Below are 15908 nucleotides of genomic sequence, written 5' to 3' on the forward strand. Positions count from 1 at the left end.
ACCCCTTTTCCCCCGACTGCAGCGCCTGCCGAAGGGGCCGCCGACCCCCTGGCCGGGTGGCAGGGCAGGTGCGAGCGTTGCCCCTGTCCTCACCTCCCCGCTTTTCCCTTCCTTCCCCTTCTCTCTCTCCCCTCCCGTCCCTCCCTTCCTTTCCCTGTCTCCCCTCTTTTCTCCCCCGCTGCAGCTCTAGCAGGAGGCGGCGCGGACACGCGTGAATGTGGTCTCCGGCCCCCGAGCGACCCGGCCCCGAGGTAAGTGCCAGGCGGCTCCGCCGCGCCGGCCGCAGCGCCTCTCCCCGCCGCCGGCCGGCAACCCGGGGACCTCCCCCCGGGGCGCTCCCGACTTCCCTCCGGTGACATCCCCCTCGGGGACACCCCGTCCCCCGGGAACACCCCCTGGGGACCCCTTCTCCGGGCGTCCCCGGCCGCCGGCTGTCACAGCTGCGGCCCTCGCGGCGCCGGGCGTTGCTGCCGGGGACGGCGAGATCCGCGGCTGCCGGCCCGGGGAGGGGGCGGCCGGCTGTCAGCCCCGGCCGGGCGCCGGCGCTTTCCTCGGGGGGTGAGTTTTAAAGGCGCGCTCGCGTCGTGGTCCCACCTCCCCCTTTGCCCCTGTTGATCGGGTAGCTCTCGTTTCCTCTCTCAGTGTCAGTGTGGTGCGTGTGTGGTTTCTTCCCCCCCCCCCCTCCTCCAAGGCAAACTTGCTGTCAGCGGCACAGGTGAACCCCGCAGAGCTTTCCCATGCAGGCCTCGCGTTGCGGACGGGTGAACGGGCACCCAGTGTGACAGCAGCATGCCAGGCACCCGCCCCTCTCTCTCTCGCCTTCTCGAGGGTTTATTTGCTCAGCCAGTAAGATAATGGTTGTAGGGTGCAGAGTCATATAAAGCATAATGAAGTAAGTGGTGTTTGCCTGTTCTTTAAAAAGCTGTGGGTTTGGGGTGGGTGGGGGAGTTGTTTGTTTCGGGAGGGGACGCAGTGGCACACAGCTGGAAGCAGTGGCCTTGCTTACAGATAAGTGCAGAGCTGTTTCTCCCCACCTTCCCTTCCCCCTCCAGTAGCGCTTCTGTCCGTCAAAACGGAAGGCCTCTGCCAATCTTCAATGTTCTAACCAAGCTTCTCAGTGAACGGCAACGGCCACCTTTTCTTTTTCTAACCCCTTACACGCCCTGAAACAGCTGCGCCTCCTTTTACCTTCTTGGATCAAGGGCCTCACAGCAGCAGCGGGCTGTGATCACCTCATAGTCACCAAAATGAGTCCCTTGGTGCCTCCGTAGTCTGTAGCCTCCATCCATAAGGGACACGGCATGTAGGAATGATTATCTAGCATCAGAAGCTAAGGTGATACAGAGCGATGTTGTTGTGCCAGTGATCCAGAAGGAAAACGCTGGGGGAAAAAAGCCACCATTTCCCAGGGCTTTACAGTGGTTTAGGGAAATCTCATGTAACAGGAACCACTTGGTTTTCCTTTCTTTATCATCCAACTTCATCCACCCCCATACAGCAGCAAGTTATGGTGGGGTGATATTTATTTTTTTTTAATTAGGCAATTAAGATTGACTTAATTCTTTTTTTTTCCTCACTCTAATTAGTTTTTTTTGGAAGGTTTGGGGAAGGGTGTTGCATTAAAAAAGTGGTTTTCTATTGTATTGGGCTGTCTAAACTAATTTTTCACATATGTGGATATCATCATGTGATTTCCCTTGCACTCCCAAATCAATTCCTCACATCTTCAGAGGAAAGTACCAATTTACTTGATTTGTATCAGCTTAATTTGTAGAAATACCCATTATATCCTCCTGTTACCTGCACTTTTAGCAGAATCCCTGAACGAAGCTACTGCTGCCATGTCTGTGGGTGTCAGCTTGAACAAGAGGCAGCCTGGAACAGGCAGAATTGAGAAGTCTCAAATACATTAAAAAAAAAAAAGAATTAATTACAAACTGATCCCTACTACAAGATTACATTAATGATGCAGCGCTGTAGTGTAAGGGGTTTATCTCCACTTCCTTTCTGGATGTGGTGGGGCACATTTAGATTTAATTCTTCCTGTAGGCTCTCTTTATTTGTGTTTTACTCCGAGCGGTAATACCATTTTAAACAGGCTTTCGTATTTCCGTGACATACCTTCTCATGTTCCATGTTTTCCAGCTCACGTGGTAAACTCTGGCCTTCTAACATGTTCCCACTGATGTAAAGACAACCATAGAGCTCTCCTGCAGCACAGCTCTTTTTTTCTTTCCTCCTGCAGTGTCGTTAACCATAAAGTTTGTAGCATTCCGATGGCCAGCGATTGCGGCGCAACCGCAGTTCAGGCTTTCAGCACTGATGTACTTTCATAGGAGGGCGTGCGAGCCTCGGAACTGGCTGTGCACCTGGTAGTAAACATCGCCTCAGAATGCTGTTTGGGAAAGTACTTTACAGTGCAGATCTCTGGCGACCAATAAATCAGTGGTTAGCAGGGCTGAACGTTGCTCGGAGTGGGTATTTCAGCGCTTTGCGTTATGAGCTGCTGCCTGTTCGCTTTTGCCAACCCAAATTCCAGTCCAGGTCTTCACGTCATGCAAATCAGATTACTGAAATCCAGGCTGTGCTGATCTGGAACAGCCTCTCAAGACGTACTCAAGGATCTAATCTTAACTCCGAATTTAGTTTAAAATAGTAGTATCATTCCTTTCCCGTAATGCCTCGCTCTCGTTTTCCTCCCGAATCAATAGTCGAGCTAAACAGATTCTTACTTAGGTAGCTCTGGGAGAAGTACCTATACTGCCCAGGTGATGAGACAGCTCTGCGAAGTCAAGTGATTTATTATTATTATCTTTTTTTCTTAACTACTGCCTACCTTTTTTTTGCAGATTTAATAATACAATGTCAACTGGCAGGGTACGGACGAAAAAAAAGGCATGTTCTTCAGACCAGTCTCCGGACAACCTTCCCCTGAGGAGTTCTGGAAGACAGGTATTTATTTATAATAATTTAAAAATGTATGGGTTTGTATTCTGGTAATTTTTATTTTCTGTTGACACTGATAAAAGAAAGTGGGCTTCACTGTGGATATGTTAGCGCTTGGAGTACTTATTTGGAGAGAGGGAGAAGTAGTTAATTCTGTGATGAAGTAGGTCAGGTGTCTCGTTTGTGAACAATATTCAGAAAAGCCAAACGCCCGATATAACCCCTAAATACTTGATGTGTTAAAAATACAGGCAGAGATTACTGTATTGCCAGACAAAGCTGCCTGCCCATCCAGAGGCCTAAACCGACACAATACTCAGGGCCTCTGAGGCCCAGCAGAGACGTTTGGTATCCAGCGAGTCCAAAAAAAGCCCCAAGCCTAATATTTTATTTGAGGCGCAGACAAGACTGTCGCTAATTAATATCAGTAAGTATGTGAAGAAGAGAATGAACGCATGAGGCTTGACTCACTAGCATGTGAGGGAGCTTAAAATATGATTTAAACTGGAAGTTTTGCTTCTGATTTCTTCAGTGGCATCACTTAGACTAAAGCAACACATTTTTAGCTTTAAATGGTATTTCCAGCCTTACTGGTGGGGTGTTGGTATTTTTTGGTTGGTTGGTTTTTTGGTTTTTTTTTTTTTGGTTGAAAAACTGACCTACTTTGACAGCTGTTTCAAGCTGCAGCTATTCCACAATGGATACAAAAATTTTCATTAGTAACATTTTAAACCATTTGGTGCTAGCCACAAAGCTGCAAAACTGTCTGAATGCCATTTTGTAGAAGAGTAGAAGATGCATTTGTGTCCCTTCTGGTCAGATTTCAGCTATTCTTTATTAGGTGAAGAAGAAAGCGGCTGAAGCAGCAGATGATGATGATGAAGCGTCAGAGAAGAAATATAGGAAGTGTGAAAAAGCTGGCTGCACTGCAACATGTCCCGTTTGCTTTGCCAGTGCAGCTGAAAGGTTTGTTTCTTTCTGTTTGCGTTTTCCTTGGACTTCTCTAGTCTGGTTGAAGCTAATTTTTCTGAACTTTCCTAAACCTAGCTGAAGCTTGGGTTTCTGCACAGTTATACTCTGAAAAACACCTTCGTTTCTAAATGTGGAAGGAGAGTTGAAAGGTACTAATACGAGTCTTAAGTTGCCAGGAAAGTGTCACAAGTTATTCCTGTTGCGGATTACTTTCTACTGCGCAGGCTGCTAATTCAGATATAGAATATCTTTAGAATACACTTATTTATGTTATTAATGGTGTCTTCTGGAACACGCCTTGCTTCTGTGAAACCGAGAGCACGTTAGTGTAATCTGAGGAAGCTAAACTTGCTTTCAAGATGGAAAACGAAACCATCATTTACTGCAGAAAGTCTTTATCGGTCTTTCGCTGGAACGCTTTGCAGTCTGAGGTGAGATTCTGACCTTGAAATTCTAGGTCTTGGGAGAATCATACTTCTTTGAACTCCTTGTTCTCCAGTTGTTCATGGCTTTTCATGTACTTGCATGAGTCGTCTTGAGTTCTGATCCTGCAGGTGCTGAGTGCATAATACTGGCACGGTCTATCTATAAGCAACATGTTAGACCTTACTGTGCAGCAAGCAAACCCTGAATTGCACAGTGTTCCTCCCTCCCTGGTTAATTGAGAAAAACTTTACTCTTTTTATTTATTTCCCAGTGACATAAAATGATTTAGAGCTTCATTTAGTTCTCTATGTGGATTGTCCTTTGGTGGCAGGAGGTCAGCTTATTCTGGATGTGGTCACAGGAAAGCCAATTGTTTGGGCAGTTGCGTAAGACACTTATTGGGGAAAGGAGCACCTGAGAGATCAGCACTGGGGATAATACCCTTTTTTATCTAGGAAACAATAGATAGTGCTTAGTCATCTTTTTGAATTGTTATTTCAGCGTTTTGATTTCCACCCCCACGCCCCCAAATACATACTTTCAATGTTATTTGTTTGAGATGAGATCATTTCATGGCTAGCTATTTCAGTTGGTAGCTTAGGTCACTTGCTTTTTACCTTGTGTGTTCTACCTTGAACCCTTTCATTCCATTTAAAGAGAATTTTCCAAGTGAAAGCGATTGCTCTGTCTGATGAATATAATCTTTGCTAATGGCTGTTTCTTCCTGAGAGTAATACATGCCCAGAATGTGTAACTGCTTCCTCGGCATTTCGTCTCATTGGGTTAAAATTGCAGCTGACTTGGTCACGTGAAAAAAAGCCAGGCAACATCTGTTTTGCATTGAGATTTGCCTTCATAGTTCTGACAGTTGTTCTGGGGATGGGATATGGCGATGATTTATGAATCAATTGATCACAAGAAAAATACTAAATTAAACAATCCCTCCCACCCCTTCACTAAATATCAGAACAAGATGGAACGAAGTGAAGGAACTGTATGTTCCTATGGAAGGGGCTTTGCTGTCTTACACGTTTGCTTAGTGCATCCTAAGAGCAAACACATTTCATGCTCGGGAGACACCTGCTTAAAGGGCAGGCTCAGTTGACCATTGTTAGTGGGGGGGTTTCTGGAAGCCAGGCCAACTGTAAAACTGTGTACATTCTGCCTCCTGTGAATCTGGTGTTGCTTAGTTTGAAAGCTGGAAATGTTTGAGACAATTGCAGTGATCTTATTGTTGTTACTCGTGTGGCTGCAGTGCCTTGTGCAAGTCAGCCTGTGTGAATGTAACCCTAAGGCCCTGGCTTGTCCTGGTTATTTTGCTCACATTCTAGAATGTACTATTGCCAATAGACTTTTAGGTTTATTTCCCTGAATGTATTGTAAAAATATTTCTGTGTCTCCTGCATTACAGATGTGCTAAAAATGGGTACACGTCCAGATGGTACCACCTTTCCTGCGGGGAACACTTCTGCAACGAGTGTTTTGACCACTATTACCGAAGGTAGATTTCCCAACTACAGCGGTGCCTTTCCCGTGCTTAATAAAATTTGGCAGATGTTACAGGCGTTGAAACACCTTGTACATAAAGACAAAAAGACTTGTCCCCCGTGCTTGCTTGATTCAAAGCGAAGCGTAGATACTTGTGCTAGAGCTGCAGGTGTTGTATGGGCTCATCATCAACCTAAACACAGCAGCGGGAGCAGAACCGGGTACTTCAGGCAGGCTGTGGGTGTGTGTAGGGGTATTCTCAAGCTTTTGTCTTTTTTTTTTTAAACATCAGGGAATTTTAAATGAAGAGGACAGCTTTAAGTCAATCTATTTTCCTTTATAAAGCAAATTCACTTCACAGTGTGAGCTCGGGAGACCTTGCCTCTCTGCAACGTCAAATCAATGAGCAGATTTGACTTTGGTGGTTCAGTGACCGTGAAGGCTCTGGTCAGGCTCACAGAGTGCTTGCAGCTCCAAGCTCCTTCCTGTTTGAGTAGGAGTTGGGTCCAGCTCCACTGAGGCTTTTGGGTGCTTCTGTGCTCAGCGGTACCTGTGACTCATTCCAAGCCTTAGATACCGGAAAGTGAGCTGTGATCAAGAGGGGTGCAGCGGTCAGCATGCAATGTGTTGCTATCGTAAGAACCCTGACTTTCTCTTTGTTCAACAGGAAAAATATAGGAGACTCTACAGCCTTATTCTTCATAAAAATGTTTAATTTTAGAATAACTGCTGTTTGCAGTGAGCTAGATACTAAATTTTCTGACTGCTTGCTGTTTTCTCTTTTTTAGCCATAAAGATGGTTATGAGAAATACACTGCCTGGAAAAGGATTTGGACAAGTAATGGCAAAAGTGAGCCCAGTCCAAAAGCCTTCATGGCTGATCAACAGCTCCCTTACTGGGTAAGATGGAGGGATGATGTATTTAAGAGGGTATATGTTGATGTGATGTTCTGATATGAGTTTCTGATACTGTATATACAAGCAGCAGATCAGCTGAGTTTTTTGGGGGGTTTTCGAGCCTTAGAGGGCGGTGGAAAAAGATAATAATTCTGATAGGCTTCTCCGTTGTGGTAGACCTTCTCCACACCCCCCCCAAGAACAACCTTCCGTTGTTTTTCAGTGAAGTAGCAGCTAAGGTGCATGAAGTTCGGGTTGAATAAGACTTGGTGGGGAAAAGGGAACATGCCAGCTATAAGAAAGTACATGTGAAAGACTTCCAAAACAGATTTTCGTATTTTACTAGTGAAGAGAGTGGCAGAAGAGACACAGGCCTGGAAGGAAGTTTGGTGGTGGTGGTGGTTTTTGTTGTTGTTTTTTGAAGTGGTGAACAACGTGTTTTTGCAGTAATGCTTGCAAAGCCCACTGGAGACCATAGTAACTGGGTGTTGAATTAATTTTGGAGGTCTGTAGAGAAACTCAGTCAGATGGGTACAAGGTTTCGGTATAGCAAATGTCTGTCTTACCACCCGAGGATTACAGGAGAAGGAATTTAACAGTTACAATTGGCAACTTCCTCACCTCTCACTCCGTTCAAATGGGTTAGTTCTGCTTCATTAATCTTATCTGTAATCAGACAGCAACAAGTAAAAACATGTTTGTATTTTTGACTTCAGGTGCAGTGCACAAAGCCGGACTGTGGGAAATGGCGTCAGCTGACAAAGGAAATCCAGCTGACACCGCAAATCGCAAAAACCTACAGATGTGGTATGAAACTGAACAATTCTACCAAGGTAACACAGAAGGGCTTTGCTCCTATCGAAACTAACAAGTTGGTAATGCTCCTTCCCAGGCATTAACAACTTTTTGTTTCCTGCTTAATGTTTCCTAATGCCACAGTGGTTTTTCCCATGGCATAGAGTGCTGCGCGGTGACAGGCCTACATCCTGTTTGGACTTTTTTGTTCCTGAGTGGGAATGTCAAGAAAGAAATACCTGGAATATCTTTGTCTGCAGAGTTAATTGTAAAATCTGGCTAATTCCAGAGCTATGGAAAGGTTATCAGCATGTACAAAACAGACACCAAAATGGTTATTTTGGTTTTGTTCTGCCATACTTTGTTACTGACGAGAGCATTTGCAAAGCTCAGTGAGCTTTTATTATTTACATGAAAACTTTCAGCTTAAGAGTGAAGACAAGTCCTGGAATTTGAAAGAGTCCCTTCTAGTGCCATAGAATCTAAGATCGTAATACGGAAATAGTGACCATATGAAAATCAGAAGGGTCAGCATTTAATCTTGAAGCTTTGTGATAAAGATAGTCTTAAAATGAACAAAAAACCTTCTGTTTATGTATAGTCTGGACTGGAAGAGTGTCTCTAGAAAATGTGGGATATTTCCAGAATTTTTTATAAAATTTTTTCCCTCCCCATTTGTTTGTTCTAGTGCTCCACTCCATTTCATGGACCAGGATATGTATTTTAATACATATCAGTATTTTAATACATATCAGTAGAAACTAACTTAAAAAATAACAAACCTTTTCTGGGGCATTTTTGCTTTATGGTGTGTTGAGGTTTTTAACTAAGCATTTCTCTCCTATTTATTTTTACTAACATAGCTGTGTCTGTTTCAGAAGGCTAACACAAATACATTCATGGTTTGTTTTTTAATTTTAAAAAAGCTATGCTGTAGACAGATTGCTTTGTTTTACATTTAATTTTTGCTGTCCACCTTAAGCACAGCTCTGATGCCGTTCGCTTTCCTTTCAGACTGAGGGCTCGGACCAGTGTTCCATGCCTGAGGACTTGGTGAGTAGTGGCTGTTCCTCCTCGTTTGTCCTAGAACATGAAAGCAATCTTAAAGCACAGAGTATTTCTTCCCTTTTCCTTTGGCCAGTTATGCTGATATGAAGGCGTTTCGCTCAGGAAACACTCAGGCACTGCTTGCAACAGAACCTAGGGCCTTCTACGTTCTCATCTCTTTCCTCTTTTCCCACACCATACCAGTTAGTTTTCAAGTGGCTCGTGGTATCTTGGAGTTGTGGTCTGTGATTCAAGGTATCCTCCTAATTCTCACTTTTTGATCAGGCAAAACAGTATCCAGTTGCCAGCTTTGCAGTGAAATTCCCCATCCTGAAATTTCCCTGTCTTTCAGGTGGTGCCTATCTTTAGCCCAGCTAGCCTCCTCTTTTTCAAGACCGCGAGCGATCCAAGCGCGCTTTCTCTCCCCTCTCCCTGACAATACAAACCCAGACTTGACGTACGCTGGTGTTACAACGGGCCTGTGATCACATAACCCCCCCCCCTGCATTTCAGAGCGAGTGTGATCCGATGTTCTGTAAGCCAGTGTTGGCAAGCATACACGAGGTGCCTCTATCCCAGGAACCCTGTTCAGGCTCACTGCTGGCTCTCACAGGAGCTCTGTGTTTCCAGACTGCATGTGTGATTAGTAAATGCAGGCCGAACTGTTAGCGCTTGCTAGGCTTTCAGAAGGTCTTTGAGAGCAGGGGATAGCAGAACCTGCATTAAATTGATTGCTTAGTGCAGACTTCGTTCTGAGTTCAGATTTCTGGATGCATAAACAACTGAATGTTCGATAAAGAGCCTGATAAGGCAGAGATGTGTTGTCCTGGCATGCTCCATCTGTTTGCTTTCCACCTGGGTGTGGAGTTTGTGAAGTTTCAGCTCTGTTTCTGAGGGAGAGGTTAACACTACAGGTTTTCTGTGTCAGGCTGAGGAAGGGGAAAGAGGGAGAGAAAATGTCTTTATGACTTGCAATTCTGAGATTGGTACTTCTCGTGCACTTTGGTCTCAGCTTTGGAGGGCGGGGGGGGAATTGGTTCATTTTCCAACGTTTTCAAAAGTACTGACGTGTTCTCTTCTCCCCTCTTTCCTTCACTTTTCCGCTTGGCCAGAGAGTGGCTGAAGTTTCAGACCATTGGTGGTACTCCATGCTCATACTCCCTCCTTTGCTGAAAGACAGTGTGGCAGCTCCCTTTCTAGCTGCATATTATCCAGACTGCGTGGGCATGAGTCCATCCTGTACCAGCACTAATCGGTTACCTGGTGAATCCAACCTTGTGAAGTTAGAGCACTTAAAGAGCGTGCCTAATTTGACTGGTAAGGGCCATCTGCAGGGCTCTGTTGCTTAAATAGGTGTGATAAATTTTGTCTTGTAAGTGAGTTTATAAGGCACATGATGCTCCTGGTTCAGAAATGCTGGTTCTGTTCTCAGCACTAATAGATGCTTTCTGTGTGACTGCCTCTGTACTTCTTTGATGCACTTTACTCGTTGGTAAGACAAAGGTAATACATTTTGTATGGCATTTCTTTGGACAGTAAGCACAGACTGCATAGGCTTTTTGTTTACCATCTGTTGTTTGTTTACAGAAATGAGAAATGTACACTCAGGTACTTAAAGATTGATTGCATTCTTAAGGGAATGAAGATTTATGAAAACAAACCATCTTGGGGACTTCATTTTTTTTAAGGCACTCAGATTCAGGTTAGGTTAATTTTTTTGCTAAAGACAGTTCTGAGGCTGACAGCTTGGGAGCGCAGACCCACAGAATAGGTCAGGCATGGAGCAAGGTAATTCGGGATTCCCAGACTCATCCTTATTGATACACCTCGATACTGGCTCAGAGAGAGTGAGTGCTCTGATGAAAGTTCAGTTTCTGTGATATCTTAGCAGGCTTTGCTCTCCTTAGGTGCTGAAAATAAATCTGCTCATCTATTCAACTGATACTTATCTGCTTAACAAACAGAAAGCTTCATTACACAGAGCTACCAGTAGTGCACATGGAAGGTGATTATTTTTAGTTACTGTCCACTCTGGGCAGCATTGGAAGTTGAAAACTAAAGGGGTTCAGAGGACTTCATGAACCCATACAGCAATGCTAGACCTTTGACTTGAGTTTAGATCCTCCTGTTCCTTGCTGGACTTGTTACGGCATCTGAGGGCACGTACTAATTCTCTGACAAAACTTAAGCTCTGATAGATCCAAGATGTATCCATCAGTTAGGCAGCAGGACAATAATTAATTGCAGTAGGAGAGACAAGAGAAATAATTCTGAAGGTGGCTAGAGGTTGGAGAGCTTCATTTCTTGTTTATCTGTGTGAGGTCATCTTAAAGGGAAAAGGATACAACGAAGATAGGATGGAATATGACTAGCTCTTGCTTTGTCTTTATTCAGTTGCAGGCATGAACAAGTATTTCCAGCCTTTTTACCAGCCCAATGAATGTGGGAAAGCACTTTGTGTGAGGCCAGATGTCATGGAACTGGATGAACTCTATGAGTTCCCAGAATATTCACGAGACCCTACCATGTACTTGGCTTTGAGAAACCTGATTTTGGCTCTGTGGTACACAAACTGCAAGGTAAGAAAGAGATGCTAATAGCTAATTTGTTTCTTTAGAAATAACAGCTGCTTTTTGGGGATGTGGAGCAAAGATTGCTCCCATCCTTCTGAAAATCCATTGTAAGACTGACTGGTGTTTTGGTGTTTTGGGTGGTTTGTATTTTGTTTGGATGGGGGTTTTTTGAGCTTTAATGCCTGGGAGCTAATTTTGCCATAAAATAGAAAAGTTTTAAAAGTATTACAACTCAACTCTTTCCAGCTACTAACTCTGAGGGACGCTTGAATGTTTCTAAACAGGATTTGGGGGGACTTTACAAGGTTTTTTCATATGAGTGTTGGACAGGGAAGTGATTGTCTTTCTACTTACGCTAATTCTATGACACTGCCTTCAGTGGAATTGCTGGAATTTCACATACTGAAGCTTTCAGATACTGATGTCAGTATTTACCTGAAGTTTTTTGATATGGATCTTTTTAAAATTTTATTTGGGATGCCAAATTTGTAATGGATTTTACTGGAATGACATTGCAAGTATTGCCACCAGATAGATCCATTTGGCAATCAGGGCTGCATTTCAGTATAATTCCTGTGCTAATGGAGCACATCCTGGAGTTGGTGAGAGCATGTTGTAGACTCATTTGCTTTTATTCCATCTTGATCTAGCTTAATAAATCATTACCTTACTGTGCAAAGCTGTCTAGCAAGAAACTTCCACAAAACTTTTAAAAATGTTCTCAGAAGCCTAATTATTTTTTTCCATTTGGTTTACAGATTAAATGGTAGGTAAATGCATGAAAGACAAAGAACATCAGAAAACCATCACTTGCTGTTCTTTGCTTCTCCTTTGCAGGAGGCTCTCACCCCTCAGAAATGCATCCATCACATCATCGTTCGGGGGCTGGTGCGTATTCGCTGTGTACAGGAAATGGAGAGGATCCTTTACTTCATGACGAGGAAAGGGCTAATTAACACGGGGATTTTATCGGTCAGCTCTGACCAGTATCTCCTTCCTAAGGAATACCACAATGTAAGTGGCTGTAATAATCCCTCTGTCCGTAGCTCTGTAAGACTATGTGGTCCTTGTCGTACTTTTTCGTTCTGGATATTTTTGCTCGTTACCTGCCACTACAAGTTGATGTAAAAACTGCAGATAAAAGTAAACACACTGCATGTTTTTCACTTGGTTTTCATCTGCCTTCAGTGGTTATGGAAACTGCAGACATGGGACTCTTCCCAGCAAGGTTTTTTGTTGCCACTAAAAACTAGGAAATTTAGTCCAAAGGACTACGAGCTTCCAATGAAGCTCCCTATGAGCCCTTTTGTCTCCCATGAGCTTTTCAGATGGTTGAGAACTGTGTGAAATACATACAATACACTGAGGTTCTTCTCATGGCGTAATCTTGTCATACACATCTGCCTCTGTAGGTGAGGAAACTCCTACTCCATACTGGTTTGTAAGAACTATGATTAAAGGGTACATATTTATGGCCAGCAGTTTGCCTGACAGCACATGGAAACTTAACAAATTAATGTATTCTGTGTGGAATATCACAGAATCACAGAGGTTGGAAGGGACCTCCAGAGATCATCGGGTCCAACCCTCCTGCCAAAGCAGCTCCCCAGCTCATATTGCACAGATAGGCGTTCAGACGGGTCTTGAATATCTCCAGAGAAGGAGACTCCACAACCCCCCTGGGCAGCCTGTCCCAGGGCTCTGTCACCCTCACTGTGAAAAAGTTCTTCCGTATGTTGGTGCGGAACTTCCTGTGCTCCAACTTGCAGCCATTGCCCCTTGTCCTGTCTCCACAGACCACTGAAAAGGGGCTGGCTATTTCTCCCTGTCTCCCACACTTCAGATATTTATAATAAAATATATTAGTTCTTTCAGCCTGTCCCCTAAAAATTGTAAGTTGATTTTTATTTGGAAACTCTACTTGTATATGGTTTTGATTTGTTACTGTTCTTACTGGTCAGCCCAACCTGTGATTGAAATCATTACAAGGTGCGTTTCTTGTCTGGTAACTTTGGTTAGATTTTGCTGCTTGACTGATATCTTCAGCAGTTTCAGTTAAAGGAAATTGAGATGTCTGCTTTTAAAGTCCTTAAAATTGTAGCTATTTTCAAAGGTACAGCTGATCTTTTCTCTATATGAAATGCACTATCATATTTGAAAGTTATTGCTGATTACCTCAGAGGACAAGAGAGCCTAGACTTCTGAAACCTACAGGTACTTTTAACTTTAGGAGGAAGAAGATAAAGTGTGTAATGGTAATTTCTATTTTAGTTTAAATATATATTTTTAAACTTCTATTGTTTTTAGAAATCTGTCATTATTGTTGGGGCTGGTGCAGCAGGATTAGCAGCAGCCCGGCAGCTGCACAACTTTGGAATTAAGGTAAGAAACTTTAGAGTGCACTGCTTAAAAAATAAGATTTCCTCTGCCTTGAAAGAATTCTTTATCAAAATGATAAAAAATTACATTCTTGCTACACACATTTATGTATTGGGCATCCTAATTAATTTGTAAAATCTGTGGGTTTACTTAGTAAATTTGCTGTTGCTGTTGAAAAACAACATTTATTTGTATGTAAAATTCAACAAAAGCATGCAGTTTAATATTTTATGTATACTTGGGTTGGGAGGAATGGTGAGACACGGGTATTCATGTCCAAATCACAGGACTGTAAATGATGGTGGTTTAAATGAGGTAAAATTTTCTTTCACTTGTGCACTTTACTGTACTTGTGACTTGTTAAAAACAAGCAAATCACATGTATTTACCTTTCCCTTCATATTTATCATTGACCATGTGATCTCACAGCGTTTACACGTTGACATAATTTTACACATCAGTGTATTCGTATGAGAATCTGTGGGACTTTTTACACACAGAGTGTTTGCATTTAAGGAAATGAATATATATATTTTTAAATGAAACCCTGACTCCTCCAGCCCCATGAACTCAATTCTTTGGTTGCTACATAGCCAATTGCAGTGCAACCTTTTTGTATATCAAGTCCTGTGGAAAGCTGCCCTCCAGTAAAATAGATGAATATCAACTGGCAGGACCTTTGTTTTAAATATATAAAACATGTATATACACACATGCTGTTGCTGTCTACTCTTCTGGAGAGGTGGAGTTTCTCTAAAAGGACTTTTTTAAAAAATAGAATAGATAAATAAGTAAGAGTAAACATATTCAGTCAGATATACACCCAGTCTAGTATCCCCTGTCTATCTGTGACAAGTGGTGGATGCTAAAGAGGTATGTATGAGTGGTGGAAATACATGAGAATGGGGTTCTGGGAATATCCCAGGAATACGTTTCTCCAGAAGGTTTATGGAGTTTCTCAGAGGGACACTGCACCCAGATCATTATGTTTTAATACCCTGTAGCATACCTTCAGCTCCAACTTTGAGATTTCTTGAATGGGTCTTTAGTTTTTTTAAAAGGCAGCTTATTTTTGATAGGGTTGTTGCTTAAAGTAATGTTATTTTAGATGTGTATATCCCATAGGGTAACATTTAAAAGACAATTTAAATGCATAAATGAACTATATCCATGAAGGAAAATAAAAGTGTTAAGATTGTTAAGACTGCTTGGGGTTTTTCTGTGGTTTATTTTCCCCTTTGCTCTGGAGTCAAGCAGATATGTTTAATATAATCTTATGATTTACTGAACTGCATTCTGCCATAGGTCATTGTCTTAGAAGCCAAGGACAGAATCGGTGGCCGAGTGTGGGACGATAAGACCTTCAAAGGAGTCACTGTTGGGAGAGGTGCACAAATCGTCAATGGATGTGTCAACAACCCAATGGCACTAATGTGTGAGCAAGTGGGTTCCCTGCAGTGGTCATGCATTATCATTAGTGGAAAGGTGGTCGTTTAAGCCAGGTTTGGGCAGCTGGGGAAGGGTGGGGGTCCTTCGTGGCACGATTGGAACAGGGCTCTGTGTTGTAAGTAAACTCCGTGTTGGTATTCTGTCTTTGATAACAAGTGGGGGCAGAGAAGCACTGTAGAATGGTTTTGGGCACATTATGTGAAGAAAAACAAGGCAGCTCCAGCTTCAGGACCAGAGGGAAACACTTTTTCCCCCCTTTTTTGGAGACAGTAATGTAAAAAGTCCCTGGCAGACTTCCTTAGAGCTGAGAAAGGCTTTGCTGTGGGAGGCTATTGCTATGTGGTAATACATAGTTCTATGACAGATTTGCTTCTCCTCAGCCTATTTCTAGCTCAGTTCTGCACAAGTTGAGTATGTGTAACAATACTGATGCAGACACCCTGCAGTTCATTTGTGTTGTCTTATTTTATTTTGTTTTTTGGTTTGGGTTGGGGTTTTTTTGGGGCAGGAAGTTGAGTATCTCCAAGTGGAACCTGAGTATGGATTTTATTCAGAGAGAAATGCAGATCACCCCATGCTGCAGTTCTAACTGTTTAGTGCCCTAGAGTGTCATGAAGAATTAAATATATTTTTTTTTTAGTTCTGAGGTGAGGAGCAATGACTTCTGAATGCACACTGGGTGCCAATACCAACGGTGGTCATCTGGTGTCCACTTCCATTCAGAGTATACCTTTGAAGAGATTTGCAGTGGGGACCACCAGCCTAGAGAGATGTGAGGGTAGCTGAAAAACCCTGGAGCACCCTCAGTAACAAGGTCCCAAGAAGAAGTTAATGCCCTATTTGTGCTATTTTCTCTAGACCAACTCTGTAGAACAAAATCATCTTTATTCTAACTTAGCTCTGCAGTGTGTTCTATAGAAGTTGGACAAGCAGAAC

General features: G+C 43.1%; 1 protein-coding gene across 1 annotated transcript in view; it reads left to right on the plus strand.

Moving 5' to 3' along the window:
* The first annotated feature begins 198 nt into the window (after positions 1-198).
* KDM1B (lysine demethylase 1B) overlaps positions 199-15908 on the plus strand; it is a 29526-nt gene continuing 13816 nt past the window's right edge. The window contains exons 1-12 of the mRNA XM_084260420.1: positions 199-251; positions 2850-2952; positions 3788-3912; positions 5756-5845; positions 6621-6732; positions 7446-7562; positions 8539-8577; positions 9684-9888; positions 10966-11150; positions 11982-12158; positions 13452-13526; positions 14829-14966. Of these exons, the coding sequence (XP_084116546.1) occupies positions 2863-2952; positions 3788-3912; positions 5756-5845; positions 6621-6732; positions 7446-7562; positions 8539-8577; positions 9684-9888; positions 10966-11150; positions 11982-12158; positions 13452-13526; positions 14829-14966 (1353 nt within the window). The 5' untranslated portion in view covers positions 199-251; positions 2850-2862. The remainder of the gene's footprint in view (positions 252-2849; positions 2953-3787; positions 3913-5755; positions 5846-6620; positions 6733-7445; positions 7563-8538; positions 8578-9683; positions 9889-10965; positions 11151-11981; positions 12159-13451; positions 13527-14828; positions 14967-15908) is intronic.

Source organism: Gallinula chloropus (genome assembly GCF_964237585.1).
Source record: "Gallinula chloropus genome assembly, chromosome: 2".
NCBI classification, from domain to species: Eukaryota; Metazoa; Chordata; class Aves; order Gruiformes; family Rallidae; genus Gallinula; species Gallinula chloropus.